The sequence below is a fragment of the Nylanderia fulva genome, unplaced genomic scaffold, assembly GCF_048542155.1.
Source record: "Nylanderia fulva isolate GAGA-0341 unplaced genomic scaffold, ASM4854215v1 Scaffold11, whole genome shotgun sequence".
In the NCBI taxonomy this organism is placed as follows: Eukaryota; Metazoa; Arthropoda; class Insecta; order Hymenoptera; family Formicidae; genus Nylanderia; species Nylanderia fulva.
Genome location: NW_028189302.1, coordinates 290,350 through 314,103, shown reverse-complemented (window position 1 = coordinate 314,103; position 23,754 = coordinate 290,350). Strand labels below are relative to the sequence as shown.

Sequence of the window (23,754 nt, the reverse complement as noted above, 5' to 3'; positions counted from 1 at the left end):
TTTACCTCTTATCGCTCGTGACTCAATTGCCCCCACAGCACAAAATATTACTAAAATATTGCATAAATATTTCAATATTGCGCCATATTACAAATATTGCAGCAATATTGTGCAAATATAATAAGTTATTATTTTATTGGAGACATTGCAAAATATTACTGCTATATTATAATGCAATCACATAGTTCTTTCATTTACCACTATGCGCCGCAAGCTGAACTATCTAACTCGCATTAAGTTTTAGTCCCGAGAATTATATAAAGCATGCAAAAAATAGCAATTACAATCAACACTTTTTATCAATTTAATTTTTTCTAATACGATTCTAATACAGGGAACCCAAATATTAAATTAATTGCTCAGAAATGAGATAAATAAATGTCTGAATAAATGAAAAAAATAGAAAAATAAATATTCTGCAATATTTTATAAATATTATATTCACCTTTGTAGAAATAAATCAGTATCATTGCAGAAATATTGCACAATATAGTTTGAGGGCGGACATATCTATATATTGACAAGCTTTCAGGAATATTGCATGCAATATTTCAATCTTGCAAAACAATATTTTTGCAATATTCCGTGCTGTAACGTCTCATTTTTTTAAATCAATGCGCTTTTAGATTTGTAAATTTTTAACAGGAGCGCGATAATTTATTTGTACAAATTTATCGAATATTTCAATTTTTTTTGAAAAGTTGCTGCTGCTGCTGCCGCATAAATTTTAACGCAACGTGTTTATCCTGAATCATTAATTTGCTATTCGTCGAGAAACGCACCGTAGACTGCATTCTATTATTGACGTGATGTTACACTCCGTATTATCGGCCGTATTTGCGAATCAAACATTGTTTAAACTCTGATATGAAAATCAGACAATTAGAGAATAAACGTATTGTGCGAGGAAACCCAGAACGCTTGATGATCATATTTATTTTATTTAAACAAAAATTATTATAACAAACAATTTTTGTACTGTTTCTTCGAGAAGAATAAAATCAGCTAAACCGCAAATAAATTCGATAAAATTGCGTATGGCGTGTATCAGAAAAATGTAATCCAAATACCTTATATGCAAATAAAAATCTAACGACGTACAAACAACAATTTTTTTTAACATTCTTAACGCGTAATACGGGTAACATACGTATTACGAAACGAATCAGCGAAACGGAGAACGAAATCGTTTTCTCGTCATCACCTTGTTTCGTATTCACGGAGTCTAGACCCTCCAATCTCATATAAGCACATCGTTTCGCATATATAAAGACAGAATCAGCGATTGAGCGACCAGTCCAAAATTTTTCGGTGCGCGTTCAACATCGACAAAAAAATGAGGGAAAAGGTAAAAAAAACGAATTACATTTAACAATTGAAGAAATATCGCGTGATCATTAAATAATGATAGTGTTATATAATAATACCATACGGCACCTTTCATTGCAAATATATATTCAATACGTAATAATAATGTAAACGGATTTACATTACATTTTATTATACATATATGACATGTTAAATACGTAATTTATGCAGTATGTTATAGTACTCTAATATTATCGTAGTAGTACCATTAACCTGAATAAATCATTAACCGAAAAGTCGGGCACGTTTCTGTAATCGCAGTGATCTGATATTTAAATATTATAATTGTTATAATTATATATGTGAAAAATAATTTAGTGAGTCAAAGATAAAAGTTATATTTTGTAATGATTAGAATTTTCATACGGTTATAATTGTACAATATTAATGCGTATTTAATTATGATTATGTGTTATTTTTCTAGATTAGATGATAAATAATTTTCTGTATTATGGATAAAAAAAATAAGTAACCGTGATATTTCTTCGAGATATAAGAGACGATTAGCACGAAAAGAAACGGAAAAAGATTATTTCTTGCTAGAATCATCAAGCAGTGGTGTGACTGATTTTGGACCATTGGGCGAATGTATAATATAAAAAAATGTCATTTATAAACACAACAATAAGATAAAATGGTTCTCTGTGTAACACTATCTGTGTCACTTGCTGAAAAACGCTCTGTGTGTGTATATGAATAAATAACTTATATGATACATTTTAAACGCATATTTGCAATATTACAAATACTTATGAAATATATAATTTACGCATTTAACACGTATCAAATATATATTATTACATGTATCTAATATGTAACTAACGTAAATTACGTATCCATAGCGCGGACATTTATCGGTATTAAACAAGTATTTAATACATAATTTATATGTATTTATATGTATTGCTATATGTATCTGCTACAGAGTAACATTTCAATTTTTATGTATCTGCTGTGTATCTGAAATCGAAAATGGTGTGTGCAGATTTGCAAGAGTACTGTTGACAAAATAACTCTCAAAAATATATCATTGTGCTTTACACAAAACACGTAAATTCGAAATAAATTGTTACTTATGAAATCTTGATTTTTGTTTGAGAAAGAATTAATAATAAAAAAATGTCTAAACTTTTTTTTAATATAAATTATACGTTTTATATTTTTATTAATTATATTTTTTCCACAATATAAAATACATTTTAAATAATATTGTTAAATAATATTGTTATTTAATTTAATATAAAAATATATTTTAGTATTTTTTATTTTTATTTCTATTTACTTTTCAAAACATGCAACTGCATTCTCGGCAAATAAAGAGCATCGCGAAAATAAAAGAGAGCATTTTTCCATAACTTTCATATAAACATTCTCGAATATTCAATAAAGAGAGAATAATAACTCAATTTATTCGAATACGTGCGCTACCTTTGATTTATTTAAATTATCTTTGTATCTCTTTTTCAGTTCACCCTCCTCATCCTCCTTTATATCGGGCTGGGGGCGACGTCAGATTTATCGGGGTACGAGCCCAGAGGTTGGCGTCCTAATGGCCGGCGCTTTAATCCCAATAACAATAATCGATTGCATGCGTATTATGGGGCTCCGAGATTACAGAGCTACGAACCTCATCCGGACCACACCGCAGAGACCTATCGCGATCCGTTTTTCACTACCCCTGCCACGACGACGACGATGACGCCGCGAACCACCACCCTAAAAACCACGACGACGACGACGGCGGCGTCGAACGAGGAAGATTTCGATACGAATCCCGCTCTGGCGATCGCGAATTCCTTCGCGTTTAATCGACCTGTCTACGTCTACAACAGCTTTCCATTTCTACCGGCTCAAATCATTGCGCAGGGATGACGATCCGAGAGATGAATTAGAAGCAGCGATAAAATTGTTGCGTATCTCTGGTCACACATTGAGAGAAATTTGCTTTTCGCAATTTTGACAGATCCGAACTATCAAATATATATGTGTATATATATATATATATATATATATATATATATATAGCTTATCATTAATTGTTATGTAAAATATAAACAAATTTGTAAGAATAAAAAATAATTTTGTATACTACTCTAGAAAAATATTATTTACTTAAGAGGCTAATATAAAAAATTATTAAATATCTTATAAGATAGAATTTTTAATAATTAATTTAATTTTGAAATATATCTTGATTTATTTCTGTATTTTTTTTTTATATATAGAATGGTTTTCTCAAATTTTTTATATAAAATATAAAATATATATATATAGTGTGTATGTATATATATATATATATATATATATATATGTACATATATGATATTTTTATAATCAAAAAACAAAAATCAATAAATACAAAACTTTATTTTTTAATAAATTAGAGATATAAGACAAATTATGTTTAAAGTTTAAAAAATCGTAATAATATATATAATTACGTATCACGTCTTGCGGATAATAGTTTACCTTCGATAGAGAAATTTAGCCAAAAATTTATTTATTGTTGGTAATATTACTGCTGAAGATAAGGTAGTGAACATACTATATATTGTAATAATTTATATACCAGATGTCCTAGAATATTCAAGACTAAATTCATATGCAGATAAAACAGACTAAACTTAAAAGTTTTCTACCATTTTGCAATTTTCGCAATAGTTAACGAATTATTAATTATACAAATTAATTAATATTAGAGTTTAGTCCCAAAATTTTGGAACATCCTGTATATAAATATGCATATATAGACTGTACGTTTCTATGTGAACAATTATATGTGAACATCCCTTCCCAAATATAAATAAAAATTAAATCTTCAGATTACTATTCTCTTACTCTTAATATCCTTTCAATTACTACACGGAATGCAGTAAAGTAAGAATATTAAAAATATTGGAAATCTTCATACTTCATATTTCGTCCTTTTTCGTAATTTGGAACAACATAAAAAGCTGCTAAATATAATCCATTTCTTTGTTCCACAATATATTAATGGGTGCGTTCAGCAAAAAAAAAACAGCTTTATAACTGTTGTAAAATCAGTGAATCTGATTAGTGTATGCTTTTCATCTTAGCTGAATCTAAGAGCATACATCAATCAGATTCACGAATTTTGCAATAGTTGTAAAACAGCTTTTCCTGCTGAGCGCCAGACAATATCTGTAGAATAAGAATTAGTGTTTTATTATTGTTAGTAAGAATGTTTAAAATTGTATGTAAAAAATGTAAAATTTTAAGTAAATGTAAGTGTAAGTAAGTATAAGATTTTAATAAATTTAATATTATAAATTATAAAAATGAGAGCAACACTCAGGACAGTAGTAAAAGATTTAATTTATCAACTTTAAAGAAATACTGATATATGTATGTATATTTGAAATAACATTGGTAACAAAATAAATAAAATAAAAATAACTTTCAAGTGTTACTCGAAACGATGATACATATTGTTAACGATAAAAATGTAATAACAAAATTTTGAATAATTTGTTCAATGAAATTCGGTTTTTGTTAATAGTAATAACCTTATTTGAATATTATAACAAATTCTTCATCAGAAAAGGAAAAATCTCTGATCTGCGAACAATAGATACATAATAAATGACAATCACATATTTATTTCTTTTAAAAATTATCGCGAATATTTTAAATTATTATGAGCTAGAACATTTAACGATTTTGTGTCTTTTTAGTAAATATAACATGGATCTCTCGATAATTAACAATAAAATAAATATTCTGCAGGCTAAAATATTTCTGGTAATTAATCTACAATACAAAGAGTGACCCCAAATTTAGCCTGTTTTACGGACCTCGAAATTCGAATCAAATTGTATGCCAAACAATGCTATATGATAGGACATTAATCCTTAAAAAATTTAAAGTTGAGCATAGGGCTAGTTTTGGAGGTCAAAGTGGTCAAATTCTAATATTACCCAAAAACAATTGTCGCAATAATTTTTTGATAGGGCTAACGATTTAGCCGGAATAATCCGCATCTAAAGATAGTATTTAGTAAAGACATCCTTTTCTAAGGGGAATCTGTAAGGAACTATGATTGCAAAAATAAATGTCAATATTTTAAGGTCCGCAAAACAGGCTAAAAAACAGCTGTTTTTAGGGTCACTCTTTGTATTAGTATTCTACAGTTTACTATACTAACAATAATTTGCTATCATAATTAAACTTGATAACAAAACTGAGTTTGATTTAGAATCGATACAATTACTTCCACTTATAACTTTCTATTTTATTAACAAATCTGCTTATAAATATTAAATTTATGTATATAGCATTAATATCTATATATCATTTTGTTTAATCTAACGACGAACTCTTTGACTTCGGGAATCACGAAAGCTTGAAGATTCATATTCTAAACAACCACCCAACGCAGCTATCATCTATCTACATTTACAGACGTTGCTTAAAAGTATCCTAACTTAAAAATTCTATCTCTTCGTAGCAATCATATCAACGATTTGCAAACTTCCATCGAGAAAATTTCATTCCCATAACTAAAGATTCTAGATCATTCCAATAACAATATACAAGGTATTAATTTCTTAGAGTTGCTGCCAAATAGTTTGTACTTTCTCGATCTTTACTATAACTTGTTCGCTTCTTTAGCTTTTGACAAGAAACAAGTGAACTTGTTAGCGCCAAACTTGGATAACAATAATCTGAGATACGTGAAGAAGTATAATATATAATTCGCGTGATTTGTCATCCAATTTGTACAGTCAATATAATCTACACAATTAATATAATTGACATAATTATGGATATGAAAGAAAGAATAATGATGAATATATTTCGCATAATGATCCGCGTAATTTTGGTTTAGCTGCTCTACCTCTCCATTTCTGGAAACAAAATTGATTTCGAGGAATCGGACGCTTTCGAAAACATTAACAAGTTGGTCTATTTGAACTTATCCGTAAATAATATAAATTTCTTGCATCCGGAGACATTTGAAAAATTGCAGTGCTTGAGACCGTTCGATTTGAATCGCAACAAGCTCAGGGATGTTCTGCGAATTTGGAGTCAGACAGTGATCAGCATTCGGTCTCTTAATTGTAACAATATTAAGAGTTCAATTGCGAACATTTTTGTGGAAATGCCGAAGTTGACGAAATTGTTATTGGGAGGAAATCGGATCGTCGAAATTAATGTTAAAAGCATTTGCTCAACTTTCGCTTTTAGAAGTATTAGATCTTTCGAAAAACAAATTGAATTTTCCACCGAAAGGATGGAGCGAGTCTTTCTTTAAAATATTTAAATTTGAACGATAATCAATTTACTTCATTAGAATCTTTATCTGTGGCTAGTGCGTTATTGCCATTGATCGAGATGAATCTGGCGATAAATCCTTTGGAATATTTAAAAGTTAGTTATTTAAAAAAATTTTATTGCCGCAGAATCTTACTGTGAATTTAGTGTAGAGATCAAGTTTGCATACTCGAATTTCAATAAATGCAAGTCGAATTAATACTGTTAAATCAAATAAAATCATACTGTAGATGTTGTTTTCTTATAAATTCAATGTTTGATTTTAAAAATTCTAGACTTTTTATATTGTTTATTTTAGTATAACGGATTACTATCTTTTGTCGAATTTTTTGTTCATGTTGCAACACATTTGTACAAATTTTAATTAAAATAGTAATAATTATTTAAAATAATATTAATTATGCAACTAGTGATAAATAAAAAGGCCAACTTATCGAGCAATTCTTAGAGTTGTTCTGTCAAATAAAATTTATTTCATGTATAAACTAAACATAAACCATTATGTGAAAGCTACAAACATTCTATAATAAAACTTAAGAAAAAATTACAATAGGAGTTTGTCATAAGGTGTCTCTTTATATTGTTGGTCTTGTCTTGTGTCATCTTCAATAACTTTTTCAAAAAAAAGCGTGGTTAAAATTGTCAAGAAGGACGATGTCAACGCCTACGGAACGTATTAATTTCTCGCATATTAATGATGAAACTTTACGAGATTTGATTAAAATCAAAGATCATATCGAGGCGAACATTTGTTGGATATGACGGATTGAAACACGCTTAAATTGTTTATAAATTTTCGAGTCTTATTGAAGAACTAACATTAATTTTCGATATTATGTGGAATTTTTGTATGAATTTGTTTTTCAATAATTACTGTAATATAATACTGAGGAAGACCGCGTGCGGTTAAAACGTTCATTTTATAGTGATTGTAATTTTTTCTTAAGTTTTATTATAGAATGTTTGTAGTTTTCACATAATGTTTTATGTTTAGTTTATATATGGAATAAATGTTATTTGACAGAACAACTCTAAGAATTGCTCGATAAGTTGGCCTTTTTATTTATCACTAATTGTATATACAATATACGAGCGAAGCTTTGTATTAATTGATTTTTTAATATTAATTATGTAAAAAATAGTAAAAACGATAAATAATAGAGACAAATGAAATAACAAAATAATATTTAATACTAAAGTTCATCTCGCGTTGATTGAAAGAAGCACATGTTAGACGTGAACATATTGAAAACATCAATTTGATGATAAAAGTTTTTTATACTTTTTATCTTCTATCTATACTTACATCTCTCTTAAATGTAATTGTTAAAAATAATTAAAACTAATTAAATTGAAATTGCGATTAATACATTTGCAGTATTTCTATGTCTATTAAAATATTAGTAATAAGCGCCGAATTATGTTGCACAATTTGAAAGTTATGTAATATAATTTTATAAATATCAATAATAAGATTAATATTTCATTAAAATAACTTTTTCTTAAAATTAAGGTGTGGATTTACACAAGAATGAGAGGGAAAGGGGGAAGGGAAGAGAGAGAGAGAGAAATTGTGTTATGTGATTTATTGTAGAATAAAAAATGCTAATCAATCACAAATGTTATGTAATAACATTTTAAATGTAAAAGATTTTTAAATATTGAACATATAAGAGCATATAATTATATAACTTTAACATATTACTAATTTTTATAGGTCACGCATATATACATATATAAATATATATATATATATATATATATATATATATATAATAATGAATTTAATAATACGTATAAATATGAATATGTTGGCTGTAAATTTTTATAATATTTAAATGAAAATTCGTTATATATACCCGTACGAAAACAAACTACGAGAATACGAAAAAATTACTGATATAATAATACTTTTTCTATAATATATTAATGTTATACCAGTAATTTTTTCATATTTTTGTGGTTTTCTTCGGAAGGGTATATATACACATATATATACAATACATGTGTATGTGTGTGTGCGTAATAATATATTTTAATTAATTCATGTAAAAAAATTAAAAACAAGTCTATATGTAATTCAAAATTATAATAGATAGTGCATTTATCATTTAACAAACAAATTTATATATATAATATATATTATTTATATATATTTATAGATTTTTATATTTATTTTATATCTAACAATAAAATTTATAGTAATATTATATGGCTACTTTCTTGTGAACATAGGCAATAATATATAGTTCAATTATAAGCAAGTTCGCAAAAAAATGAAAAGCTTGATGCATGCAGTCATAAAGATTTGTAAATACAGAGACATCGAATAGTTATACATCAAAATAAATAATAATTAAAGCAAAAAAATAAACAGTACATACAATATATAAAAATTATTAATATGAAATATATCCGCGCACACAATGCAACTTTTTTACATCCGTCATAAAAGAATGTGATCCAAATACTGTATTCGTCTTTCGATTTGATTTTTGCGAATTGACATCTTTCTTTCAATTTTCTGCATTAGGAAATCCTAATATACATAAACAAAAATTTGCACAATAAAATCAATATATATTCTTTATATAATAAACAAAACAAATATAAGATTAATATTCAGAAATTAATAACATAGAACATGATTTCTCATTTTCTTTCACTTTCCATAATAATATTGATTAAATTTACCTTTTCTTTTATTTCATCAATTAAGTTCGCATTGCGCTTCAACCATTCAACGTATCCGTTTATTTTCTAAAATGTATTATTTTTTAACATTATTAATGAATAACGTTATTGTAACATTATCAAATTTATTTAAACATTAAATAATAATTATTAATATCGCATTCTTATCACATTTTGAATAAATACATATACATATAAACATGTAAAATGTTTACCTGAATTAAATGTACGGAATATACGTTATTAATAATAATAATAAATGCTGCAGTTATATCAAGAAATCTAAAAACGAAAAAACAAATGTATATATAAAACACAATAAATTTGTGTACAAAACATTTATAAAAATATGTCACATTACTTTGATTTTATCTCTAAGAAATTATGTAATAGGTAGTACAGAAAAGTTGGATTCTTCGCATGTTTTGCAATAATATGTAAGAAATTGTAAAGAAGATAACGAAATTTTTGTATTTTAATAGATTTATATTTTAAATAATCGATGATGATATTAATATCTTCTAGGCAAGCTAAGTATTCTTCAAATTTAGTGTCAGATATATCCAATCCCATAGTATACATTGATCGCCAAGTCTTATTGTTGGTAGTCATCAAACCATTACAAAATGTCCATTCCTTCCACCATGGCAAAAGTCTGAAATAAAAAATAAATTTTCTTATTAAAGATTAGCATATAAAGATTAGATGGATTTTTTGTGATCAAATCATTTTAACATTATAGGCGATACCTACAAGAGAATTTAATTAAGAAAAACTTATATATATATATATATATATGGGGCATTATTTATAAAGTAATCCACTCAAATTTTCAAAGTTTTCCAATCACGCTGAAATTTGCAAAAAGTGTAGTCCTATCAAAAGTAAAATTATTACTCAAGTTGTTTGGCCCACACCATACAGGCTCTATATTAACAGGGACTTGAATTTTTATCATTTTGGCCGTTACGTCCAACTTCAAACGTTGATAATTTTCAGAAGACTACTCCGATTTTAAAAAATAAGGAATGATTTCAAAAGGTCTTCTTACGTACTTTAATCTTGTGAAATTAGTTATTTTTTCAATAACAATTTAAAAAAGATTTAAAAAAAAAAAAAGTAAAAACAAATTTTTTCTCAAATTTAGACATCTTCGATTTTTTTCAAAAAAATCTTAAAAAAGTAGAAATCTTCCCTTTTTAAACGCTTCTAGGGCCAAGATGTGCAGACTTTTAATTTTCAAGATATAGTCCATTTTAGAACCAAGTGTGTCACCCATGATGCAATTTGGACGCTATGATATATACAGAAAGATATCTGGCCAGTTATATTGCTTGTGGCCAAGCGTGGTGACTTCTCATATATATATATATATATATATATATATATATATATATATGTATGTATTTCATATATATATATACATATATAAACATGTATATATACATACTTACAAAGTATCTGATAAGTTAACCGAAAAAAAGGATGAAGGAGTAAAAATAAGTTGTTAAAATAAAACAAAATAAAGTTTAAAAAGCAGGAACATTTATTCTTAAACAATAAATAATGTTATTTTTCCTAAAATTAAGAGAGAATTAGAAGAGATTTTATAAAATACAAAATTTAAAAGTAAACGTAAGTTAATCGATATAACAAGCATTCCTGCTTTTTAAATATATAAATATATATATATAGAAATATTTACTTGTGTTTCGTAGGATCTTGGAGATGATGTTCTAATTTATTTTTGGCTTCTTTCTGACAATCGATGTCACCGAGAAAACATGCCCATCTTGCAGCTTCTTGTCGTAAACATATTCTAAGTCTGTCTATATCATCAATTTCTTCATATTTGATTCTTTCAAGTAGCTTGTGTAATGCGTGCCTTACTCTCGACTAAAAATTGTTAAATATATATTTATATGTTTATATTATAAATGTATTTAAAAATTATTATATTTTTTTTTATTATTATCCCATAGATTCTTAAAATTTTCTCTTTCTATAAAACAAACATACATACAAATTCACTTCTAGACGCTAACGTTTATCTATTCACGTACATATGTACGTACAAATATACATATTATACATATTATACATGTACGCAAAAATATGGTTTAATTTGTGCGAAATGTTTAAATATTTAATAAATATTAAAGTTTGAAATATATATAATTTAATTGTTCCAACTATTTATATGTTTAATTTTTTTTTAACTACTAACATGTAACATTAATATCAAGTCAATATATTGCATTCATTGAAAAAAATTTTAAGCACCTTGCTACATATCCATAACAATGTTATATACCAATAATATTTGGAATAGTGAAAATCATAGACTTTTCGGACAGTTCTACAAGTGAGTATTCAAGTGATTATTCAAACTGAATTTGTTCGCACATTTGTTTACAACGTAATAGTATATAAATTTTATCGTTGCTGAATATATTTTTGAAAGTATTTAAATTATTTGTGATCAATGTGAGTATATATGCAAATATTTAAAAAGTTATATTATTATTAAAATTTATTAATATTAACCGTAAAATTTTCAATTTTTCCTCCAAACATGGAAGTTACAGGAATAATGTTAAATATGTATTCCAGAGCTTTAAACATAGGATACCATGCTATATAATCTTCTTCTCGATGCAAATACTTTATGATATCCCAGAATATATGGAATTGGAGTTGGCCTGCTATCATTAAATGAAATGCATCATCGATAATTTGGGCACGATTAAGAACATGAATTTTTGTGTAATTATCAGAGTTTAGATAATTTGAAATTCTTCGCCAATTCTCATCATCATAGTTAACGCGGTAATATCCTGTCGAACAGTAAATAAATTATACCAATTTTTATCATTTTCAATAATTTTATAATTAATATACTTATTTTCAAACATTTTTGATTAATATCTTTGTTTATATAAATTATAAATTGAAAACGTATCAAAAATTTAATACATAAATAAAATGCAAATACATATAAAAGATAAATATAAAAAATGTCTACCTAATACTTGAAATAGTCGAAAATAAAACCGTGCAAGGTATTGCTGTACATCAAATAATAAAATTGATTCTAGTTGTCGATAAATAATAATTATTTTATGTTAACCAATACAATTTCTGTAATATGTAACGTTACGAAAATTGTATGTTACCTGCATTTATTATTATTCAATTTATAAATATAATTATCTTAATAATTTTTACTCTCATTTGAATAAAATATTTGTAAAAATATAACATTATCATTGAATGATATTAATTAGAAACCGCCTACGTATATCTTAAATATAATAATGCAGAACATTACACAAAACATTTTAAAACTATTATAGTTATATAATGAATATATCAAAATTTTATAGAACAATAAATAAGAAAATAAATAAAATTAGATAAAAAAATAGATAAAAAAAATAAAATTATTTCAATTATGTGTTTGTAAAATAAAGACAACAAATAAGTCATAATAAGTCCATTTGACGATATTTACCAACTTGTTGTATATTAAATATCATCCAACCATTCTCTTCAAATGGTAATGATAATTTGAAATCCTGTGACGCGTGTAGAAAATGATGAATGAATTTGTAAAAATTGGGAGATGCTTCGGTAGTAAAAGTTATAGGAATGTGGCGAATTTCTAATATGTCAATATATTGTACCGATACTGTTGTTTGGTTCATAGAATAACTATAACTTCGTTCTACTTTAATGAGAGGACAATGCTTTTCCGAAGCCCAATATTCCATTCTTGTTATTTTTTCAGCAATATTCATTTTTAAAGCAACATCCTTCATAAGATTTACAGAGCCTAGACGATGTGATAGCCTAAATTCAAGAAGTATGTTAAATATATATAAAGAAAACATTACAAATATGTTAAAAATGTCTGTATAACGATAATATTATAAAAAATTTTGGTAGTTATTAAGATATAGGGAGCCACCTCCGATTTCGATGATATTGACATTTGTTGTCAAGATCACTGACCTGAGTAAGTATCAAAAGTTTTTGAGCGCAGCTCATTATTTAAAAAAAAATTATTAACAAAAAAGTTTACTAAATAAAACTAATATTTCTGACATATAATAAAACTAATATTCATGACATTTAAATGTATTACGTTCGGACGCATAACAAAGTAAACGAGTGTATCAAGAAGGAGCCAGAGGCTCCCTTTTATTTATTTAGTGTAATACGATTTCAAATAAAAATTTATTCAATATATATTTTTATTTTATTTTACTATTTATTTATATCTTCATCTATATACTAGCCATTGCATTAAAAAAAGCATCTAAGCGTTCGTCAAAATCAAATATCCGACGCTTAAAATCTTTTGATACTTACTCAGGATAGTGACCTTGACGACTTATGTCAAGGTGATCGAAATCAGAGGTGGCTTCATATATCTCAATAATTCCCAAACTATTAATAAACTCTAAGAAGCAAAATATAAAATTGTACTTCTAATTTGTATATATTTATATGTCTTGTATTTATATTCTAATAATAAAGAATATAACATAACTTTAAATAAAATTCAATAATTTTATTAATTTTTAGATATTATTAGCAATTATAGACTATATTTGATTGAAATAGATTATATTTGAGCAAAGTATTGAGAGAGTATGAAATAATTAAAAGACAAAATAAAACAAATAAGAAATTAAAGACAGAACAAAAATAATGAAAAATAATATAAAGGAGAATCGATTTACGGCAGAAGAAAATAAAAATAGAGAAAGTAATGAAAAAGAGAAATAAGTGTTACATATTTAGAAACCTGTTAAAGAAAATTAGAAAACAATTGTAGCATAAAAATGCAATTAAAAAAACAGATGTAAGGACTATAGATAATATAGAAAAATAAAGAAAATAATTAAAAAAATTATTTTAAAAGTTATTTTAAAAAATAACAAATCGCAAAACAAAAATAAAACAACAATGAATATGTATATGAAAAAATGATAACGATAACAACTTCTTTCTACAAAAATAGTTTTTATAGGAAGAGTAATGAAATTAAAAATAATTTTGGTAGAAGATCAGTAAGAATATAAGAATTGTAACACTAAAAAAAAACATTATGAAATAATGTCATAAGAAACGAAAGAAAATAAGGGACATTATATAATATTTGTATAATATATGAGTTATTTAAGATTTCTATAATTTTACTTTTTACATTATATATATTCTATGTTTTATTACTCACGTGCTATTTGCATATGTGCGAATGTTTTTCCAAAATATTTGTTCGAAGGCGTGTTGCATCATGCGCATTATAAAGGGTGCTATAATTTACATCAGAATTATAAATTGGATATTCTATAAATGTATATATATCTTAATGATTACATGTAAACATAGTAATTTTATAAAAAATTATAATATATATGTATATACAAGATAGTAATCGCGTAAGAGTGAAACTTTTTTTATTGCTGCACCGTTTATCATTCTATTTTATAAGTACATTTCTTGTTAATACTTACAAAGATAGCAAAACTTTAAATAATTAATTCTATGAATTCCCTCTACCTACATATGTGCGGCTATCACCGGACACTATGTGTGCCTGTATGTGCGTGGGCGTGGACGCCCGTGTGCGTGCGTGTGTGTGTGTGTGTTTGTATGTGTTTGCGAGCGCGCGCATGTGTGTACTTTTATAAATATAATAATAAATTAAAATCCAGATAAAGAATTTATTATCTTCTCACTTTACACATATTTTAAAATATTAACAAATAAAAATTTACGCAGACTATTTTATTATATTAATACGTATACCTCTGATAGAATTGGGAATTTCCAATAAACTGTTAACTTGTAAAATAGAAGAATTCAATAGTAGTGAAGAATTCCACATATAATAATTACTATCCAAGTTAAAAGAGTAATGTTGATTTTGAACCACAAATAAATTTATTATTCGATAATCTGGATAAGTCTATAGAAAAAAATAATTAGTATATCGATATCACCTTTTTGAAGATACTTGCATTAAAAATAAATATTAATATTATTAACGTTATTTCATTGTTGAAACGAAACATTTTTTTATTTTAAAAAACACACATTAAAATTAGTATATAATAATGAAATCTAAAATTTTGTGTGTGTATTAATATAATTAACAAATATACAATGATACATATAATTAACAAATATATATTACATATTTTTTAAATTATTATCTTATGATATTTTATTATTGCAAACTTTTTTTACCAAATTTAATTAAATAAATATCATGTATACTCGTTTTTTATTAATTTATTTTATTTTATATTACAAAGAAATTTAAAAGTATGTAATAGCGGTGTTAAAAAAATAAAAATTTTTAATAATGTAATTATAATTATATGTATGTAAACATGAAAAAAATATTTTTCTTTAAATAGTTAATTATTTTAAATAATGCTAAATATGTTCTCAAGACAATTCACAAAGAATGCATATAGATTTTGTAAAAAAAGTTTGATTGAAGAAAATCTTGCAACATAAATGCTTAAATATTATAACGTTTGCGAGAAGGTGGGAGCGAGATAGAGATGATAATATTTAGAATAACGTACCTTATTGACAGCATACGTTGCAAGCAATGTAGTAAGACCTTTTTTAAACCAAAAATCCGACACGAATGGATTGTTCAACATGTTATTAAACCATTGCTTTGTCACTTTACGTCCTACTAATTGAGCTACTTCGACTTTGTGAGCAATAGGATATAAATTTTTATCGTAGATAACATCTGTTTCCCTGAAAGTTATATTTTAATGTTAAGATTTAGAACATTTATAAAAACTTTATTTTTGTTACAATATTTTAATTTAATTGTTATATGTACCATTTACAAACTCATGAGTACAATTCAGTAAATCAATATTGTAAATCGTATCAAATAATTTTTTTATTTTTTAATTTATAATATGTAACAACGATAAATTTCTGTGTCGTTGACACAGATCAATAGGTTTAAATAAATAAAAAAATATAATATCTTTTATAGCTTTATTGCAGTTTTAACATCTACCTTAGGGGGTTCGATTTAGCATGCTCTACTTTACCCTTTATTTACTTAAAACGGTATACTTTAACTTTCTAATAATATGAGTAAACTAAATTCTACTAAAATTGTTTTCGCAATTTCTTATGCTTTCAAACGTTTAGAGAAACAAAAGATATACATGTTTTTAAATTTTATCAATTTGCATACTAATATAATTTTATTTTAAATGTAATTTTAAGCACTTGTACTCACTTATGTAAAACAAGTCCAAAAACTATTGTACCGTTGTCATGGAAATTTGGAATTGCAACATGAGTCACTTTCGAAATATTGCACGAACGTTTCCATTCATTTTTAAAATGCAACGTGATTTTTTCAGCTACATTTTTTGCAAAATGTATGTGAATTTCAGATTTGTCTCTGCACCACATTTTAATGTTTCGAGTGCCACTATCAATACGTAATAGGTAATTAGACACAATCATTGTTGCAAAATAAGGCGACATTGCAGGTGTGGTATCGAAGTGTGTCCATAACAAATTACGCTCATCTTTTTCCATATTTCGCAATGGCATATTTGACAAAGCCGTACATTGTTTACATCCTATAGATATGTTAAAGGTTGCTTCTAACACTAAATTCTGTTCATCCCAGCATGAAGACAATCGTCGGGTGCCGATTATATAGAAATGAGTAGCAGCTACCAAACTATACATTTCAAAGAATATAAATTAATGAAACATTTTCAGCAAACATAAGAACATTGAGAATTAAAAAACTTATAAATGTAATATGTAATAATGTGTACTAAAAATAAAAATTGATCGCCTTTATATTTAAATTCCATAATATATAGTAATTTTTGAAACATTTAATACATAAATAATGTATATTAATTACAATGTTTTATGTAATTGCACATTGTACTTTATTAAACATATACTATTATATGTATTTACTTACGCAATTTTTTCGTCGAAAATTATAAAAACTTCATCAGCAGTACCATAATATTTTATATTTAAAGTGTAATTTCCTGGTAATAACTCATCCTTAAAAATAATATCAATTGTGTCTTCTGTAGTACTATATGTTAGTTTATAAACTATATTTGTATCATTCTCATGATTTTTCTCTACATTTGTAAATAAAATTATACTTTTAATACATAATTTTTCTGAATGTAAAAGTATGTGTTGCGTTTTGTTAAGAATGCTTATGCTAATATTGTATTCTCCATAGAACAAATTTCCTTGAATATATGTTATAAGCTTGATATCGTAATGCATTGGTTTTACATATTTTGATGGTTGATAACATGAAGATTCATTACGAATAAATGCTGCCACAGTAATAAATATTAATCCACTACTTAATAATAGTTTTGGAAATATCATCATGTCGAAGAAAAGGAATATTTATTTTAGATCTACATATAAAACACGTATCTAAACAGAAAATAAATGAAGGTATTAAATATAGTTTTGATGTCTTTTGTAAACGATTCTTGTATATAAACAAGAAAATGAATACAAAAAAATATTAAAATTATTAATTGAAAAATTATCCTAATTATTGAAATATAGATAAGTATATATGGTAGATTAATTAATGATTACAGTATACAGATAAGTATATATGGTAAGAAAGCAATTTCCATTTCCACAATTTTTTTAAATAAAATTATATATATATATATATATATATATATATAAATTAATTAATGAAAGGCTCGTATAAATTAACAAAATTAAAACAAATCATATATAGTAGGCCAACTAAACGAGCAAATAAATAAGGTGTAAAAATTTTTATTAATAGTTAAATAATTAAATTAACATTCCGTTACAGAATCGATATAAATTGTAAACGTTTCGACTGCACTACAGTCTTTATCAATACATAAAAGTTAAATATTAAAATACAAAGTTAAATGTTAAAAATACAAAGTTGGTTAAATATTAAAATATAAAATTGAAACGATTCTTCGCTGTTGACCAATAGATATGCAAGGCGATTGGTCCGAGATGCCAAGTTATGCGACATTTGAGCATGCTACGGATATAATGCGCGAATTAAATCAATGTCAGAGAAAATTAAAAAATCTTTCAACTTACATTATCGTTTAACAAGTCCTTTTCCCCGATATTTCAAGTGTGTGTTGCGAAGTCTGAATACCAAATGTCAAAATAGAGAGCGTGATGTATTTATTTATTACTAATGTTTTTTCTAAATTATGATTCAGCAAATTTTTTAAGTATGTCAAAATAACAACTGTCTAACAATTCGGTGTCTGTATTTAAATTAATTCCATTTTTCTGTTCTTTAATGTGGATCATTTCAGATATTAGTCTTTTATGGTAATTCTTTTCATGATCCATAATTTTAATATTGTCCCAGTCAAATATATATATATATATATATATATATATGTATTTCAGTGTTGCACATATTTTAATTAACAGCAATATAGAAATATTAAATTTAGAATATTTTATATTTTTTTAAAATAACAATTTTAATAAAAAAAAATTATCTATATATATAAGCACCGTCTGTCTGTCTGTCTGTCTGTCTGTCTGTATGTACGCGAACTACTTCCGCATTTGTGGACCGATTTTCGTGAAACTGGTACCAAAATGTTGCAAATTTTTCGGGAGTGGCTGCTGTGGGGTTTTTTTTTATTTTTATTTTTTTCCTCGGAGGAGGGTGTTTTTGCGAAAAAAATCTTTTTTTGCAATATTTCTGAACACATGGTATCAAAATGTTGCAAATTTTTTGGAGATAGCGACGATGCGGTTTTTTCAAGTGTTACACCTTCACCCACGAACCCACCCACGCATTCACCCACACGCATGCGCATTTATGGACCAATTTTCATGAAATTAGTACCAAAATATTGCAAATTTTTCTGAGAAAACTGCTGTTTTATTTTTTTAAGTTTACGCCTCCACCCACGCACCCACCCACGCAATCGCATATTTATGAACCGATTTTTTTTTAAATTGGTACCAAAATGTTGCAAATTTTTTGGAGATGGCGACGACGTGGTTTTTTCAAGTGTTACACCTCCACCCACGCATTTACCCACGCGCATGCGCATTTATGGACCAATTTTCACGAAATTGGTACAAAAATGTTGCAAATTTTTCTGAGAAAGCTGCTGTGTGGTTTTTTTAAGTTTTACCCCACCCACGCATTCACACATTTATTCACAGACTTTTTTGAAATTTGTACTCAAATTTTGTCGGGGATGGCTACTATATGATTTTAACAAATTTTTATCACTCTATTCATCCGCCCATGCACCCACCCACGCATCCATGCACCCATGTGCATACGCATTTATTGACCGATTTTCACGAAATTGGTACCAAAATGTTGTAAATTTTTAATAGAAAGTTGTTGTGTGGTTTTTTTAAGTTTTATCTCAATCACGCATCTACCCACGCATTCACACATTTATTCACAAAGTTTTTCGAAATTTGTACTAAAATTTTGTAAATTTGTCGGGGATGGTCAATATATGATTTAAAAAAATTGTTAACACCCTATTCACTCACCTACGCAACCACCCACGCATCAACAAATTTATAAACCGATTTTCTCGAAATTGGTACCAAAATTTCGAATATCTTTCGGGGATCGATAATATGTGTTTTCTTTTATTTTTACCACCCTATTCACACACTTACGCAACCACCCACGCACCAACACATTTATAGACCGATTTTCTCGAAATTGGTACCAAAATTTTGCATATTTTTCGGGGATCACTACTACGTGTTTTTTTTTAAGTTGTACAATACTACATACGCATCTACCCACGCATTCATACATTTATTGATTAATTTTCTCGAAATTGGATATCTATTTATATCTATATATCTATATATCTATATATATAAGTTGCAAATTTTTTGGGGAGTGTGATAAGATAGTGGTTTTTTTAATTTTTTAATTTTTTTAACCTAAAGGAGGCTATGTTTTCGCGAAAAAAAAATTACAAGATTTATTGTAACTAATTTGAAAAATAATATAATTTATGTAGAAGTTATAACAGGTCCTGCTCGAAGACAAATTGTCATGATTCCGAGGATAGATTTAATTACAAATGATTTGGAACTGCCATTTAAGTTTAAACAAAGACAGTTTTCTATTCGAGTGTCATTTGCTATGACAATAAATAAATCACAAGGACAAAGTTTAGAAAAAATTGGAATTTTTTTGCCACATCCTGTATTTGCTCATGGTCAACTTTATGTGGCATTTTCTAGAGCAACAAAAAGAGAAAGTGTAAAAATTAAAATTGATGAATTTAGCAATCAAGGACATTTAATTGAAAAAAGTAAAAAATGTTTTACAAAAAATGTAATATACAGGGAAATTTTGTAAATTGAAGAATTATGAAATTATATGAGAACTAATAATAACGGGTTAGCGGTGGGTACATTAGAAATAAAAAAAATTGAATAAAATTTAAAAAAAGATATAATAATTAATAAAAAAAATATTTAAAGTATATATTAACTAAAATAATGTTTTATATTTAAAAAATATGAAATTGTGTGGATGTTAAAATAAACAAGAAAATAAAAAGATATAATAAATATTTAAATATATGCAAAACGCAGTGTAAAATAAAATATCTGGGAGAAAAAAATAGATAACATAGTAGTCATCCACAAAAAAATTTAAACATTTATTTTGATATAAATTTCGTGAAAGTCGGACAACAAATGTGGAAGTAGTTCGCGATAATACAGAAAAAAAAATTAATTTTTGTATTAAAACGGATTTAATAGAGGCTATATGAGGACCGCGCAAAGCGCGGTCCGAAAAGCTAGTACATTTAAAATTTATAGAATATTATTTAGAATATAAAGATTTATAGTATATAAAATTAGTTGTTTCAAGTAAATTACCTATATATAAACACAAGAGCCGTTATATCTACATACATATATATCACTGTATACATTTAAAATAAGAAGAAGAGAATAAGAATAAAAAAGACTGAGTAACGGAGACAGAGAAAGAGAGAGAGAGAGAGAGAGAGAGAGAGAGAGACAGAGAAAGCACATGTTTATTATTATTTTCCTTTAGAGGTCTGTCTTATTTCTTCTCTTAAATTGTGTATTATAAATTCCAAACGAACAATCACCGAGAATAAATCCAACATAAAATCAATTTTAAATTGTATAAATTATAAACTTGATAATAAATATTATATACATATATACAAGGTTTCCTCAGTGAAAATATCGTAATACCAATAAATTTCGAGTTATAAGCGATTGAAAATAAATGGTTTCTTGCAAACTAAGTTTTGTGGAAACAAAATATTAACGAATCACATTTGTATATTAATATTAAGTAGGATTTGTTAATAGAACCTTAATTTACGGCTTAATTAGAATATATATATATAATCTTATATATGTAATCTTTAACAACAAAAATTAATATTTGATTCTCCTTATTAAAGTTATTCTACTCAATGTCAGTACAACTTAAAAATTATTTTAAATATAAAACTACACACAGATACTTTTTATAAAAAATATAAAGTACGACAAAATTTAGAAAACAGAATTTTAATAATCTATTAATGAAAGAACAATTATATAAAAATATCTATTATAATATTTATTATGTGTTATATATTATTATTATTTTTAACTTATTCTTAATTCTTTATTATTTTAATTCTATATTATTTTTAACTTATTCTTACTTACCTTATATTTCGGAATAGTAGGATTATTGCAAAAGTATATTGATCAAATTTATATTTTTTTAAAGATTAACTGCAACAAATTAATACTAGTAGCATGCAATGTTGGAAGAATATAATATATTCACACGCACTTTATTGAAAGTATTATATCTACCACGATGTGTGTGATTCGAAAGACTACGAAAGACTGACTGATTCTCTATACGTGTCATCATGATAAATATGTGTTAGGTCAACAACACTTTTAAGGTTGTTATATATATATATAAGACAAAATTACACACATATGTCTCCACACACTTTATCTTTCAGAAGACCCACGGCGCGCCCGAGGAAGGGGGACCGGAAAGGGCAGAAGAAACCCCGCAGATCGACTCTCTGCGCCTACTCTCGCCTCACCCCTGCACGCTTCCACTTTCTCACCCAACCTGAGATGATTCCAACCCGTCTTATGTTGGCCTTCACTCCACAGGACCCTATTTCCTACCAACCCTCTAGCTCGTCACCCTACCACCCGCTCGGCTGTTCCATCACCATACCCCTACCCCCCAGCCGCGTCCCCCCCCCGAACCCTCCCCCGGACTTCCTCACCTACCCTTGTCCACTCCCCCCCCCCAATTCCCACTTTTACTCCACACCTGCACACCCATCCACCCATGCCACCACTTACATTAATTACACAACACGCCCCACGTCTTTTTAAACACCCCCTGAATTTCCACCCTCCTACAATCTTTCTTTCACGCCCACTCCCACCCTTGGTCCAGCTCATTTACCATCTCTACCACCTCCCCACTACGCCCCTTATTCTTGCTCAAACGTCCATACTTTTTTGCCCCAACCCGAATCTCCACCGTCTACCAGCCCAAAAACCCCACCGCTCCGCAGCGCATCGCCTCTACCTCGCCCTCTTCCTATCCTATTTCACCCATCTCTTACCCGTCGCGCCAACTCAACATTCGCATGCATTCCAAGCCGGGTCTCGCCCCCCCAGTCCCAACTTCTCCCTGCAGCTAATTTTAACACGTAACAGTCGCACGCAACCCGAGTGCGAAACCCACACAATCGCTTTCGAATGTCCGATCAGAAGAACAAATTGTCCATCACACAATACCACAACCACAACCCACCAAGCAAAACGATCAACACAAACAGGCTGAATCTACACTTCGCTGCACCAAACATTTCCAAAGCGACACCTATCTTAAATAGTAACTCCCTGTTCCCTCCCCTACCCTCACACGCCTTAATACACTCCTTACACATTTTTGATTCCCATATCCGACCACCACCCCCCCTTCTCAACTACACATCCCAGCGCCCTATCTTCCGCGTGCTGAGAACATACCCATCTTGATCAACCAAACCCTGAGCTACGATATAATTGTCCCCACTGTAATGGCCCAGTTCAGCTCCCAAAACCGAGCACCCCCTCTTCACCGGAGGACGTGGCCCCGCGCACCACAAACACAAACCCTCTACTGAGGCAGCCCGAATATCCAAATCATACCCCGCCGCTTGGTGACATACAAAAAAGCTAAAAGAAGATTAATAACATAAACCGTCGTGCACGTTAATCTTCCTGATTCCACCCCCGACCTTGTACCTCGCGCCC

General features: G+C 27.6%; 2 protein-coding genes and 1 pseudogene across 2 annotated transcripts; 2 read left to right on the top strand and 1 right to left on the bottom strand.

Annotated features, from left to right (window-relative positions):
* Positions 1 to 1,308: 1,308 nt before the first annotated feature.
* Positions 1,309 to 3,333, top strand: LOC146724940 (uncharacterized). The gene is made up of 2 exons (XM_085485893.1): positions 1,309 to 1,348; positions 2,836 to 3,333. Exons 1-2 carry the CDS (start codon positions 1,337 to 1,339, stop codon positions 3,238 to 3,240), a joined length of 417 nt encoding a protein of 138 aa, XP_085342019.1. The 5' UTR covers positions 1,309 to 1,336; the 3' UTR covers positions 3,241 to 3,333.
* A 1,638-nt stretch (positions 3,334 to 4,971) lies between these two features.
* LOC114937288 (uncharacterized) lies at positions 4,972 to 6,815 on the top strand (annotated as a pseudogene).
* A 2,016-nt stretch (positions 6,816 to 8,831) lies between these two features.
* Positions 8,832 to 22,312, bottom strand: LOC114937273 (aminopeptidase N-like). The gene is made up of 13 exons (XM_029310689.2): positions 22,141 to 22,312; positions 17,363 to 17,847; positions 16,652 to 17,107; positions 15,966 to 16,149; positions 15,178 to 15,337; positions 14,603 to 14,681; positions 12,872 to 13,209; positions 11,905 to 12,194; positions 11,063 to 11,253; positions 9,719 to 10,012; positions 9,573 to 9,639; positions 9,358 to 9,423; positions 8,832 to 9,202 (listed from the first exon to the last, which is right to left on the bottom strand). Exons 2-13 carry the CDS (start codon positions 17,797 to 17,799, stop codon positions 9,110 to 9,112), a joined length of 2,655 nt encoding a protein of 884 aa, XP_029166522.2. The 5' UTR covers positions 17,800 to 17,847; positions 22,141 to 22,312; the 3' UTR covers positions 8,832 to 9,109.
* Positions 22,313 to 23,754: the final 1,442 nt, after the last annotated feature.

What these genes read in the sequence shown, in the direction of transcription:
- LOC114937273 (XM_029310689.2), bottom strand. Translation starts at nt 17,799, where the DNA reads ATGATGATATTTCCAAAACTATTATTAAGTAGTGGATTAATATTTATT. An exon ending in TTCTTAGAGATAAAATCAAA is followed by an intron (nt 9,640 to 9,718) that starts GTAATGTGACAT and finishes TTTCGTTTTTAG; the next exon opens with ATTTCTTGATATAACTGCAG. An exon ending in TTGATGAAATAAAAGAAAAG is followed by an intron (nt 9,203 to 9,357) that starts GTAAATTTAATC and finishes TATGTATATTAG; the next exon opens with GATTTCCTAATGCAGAAAAT.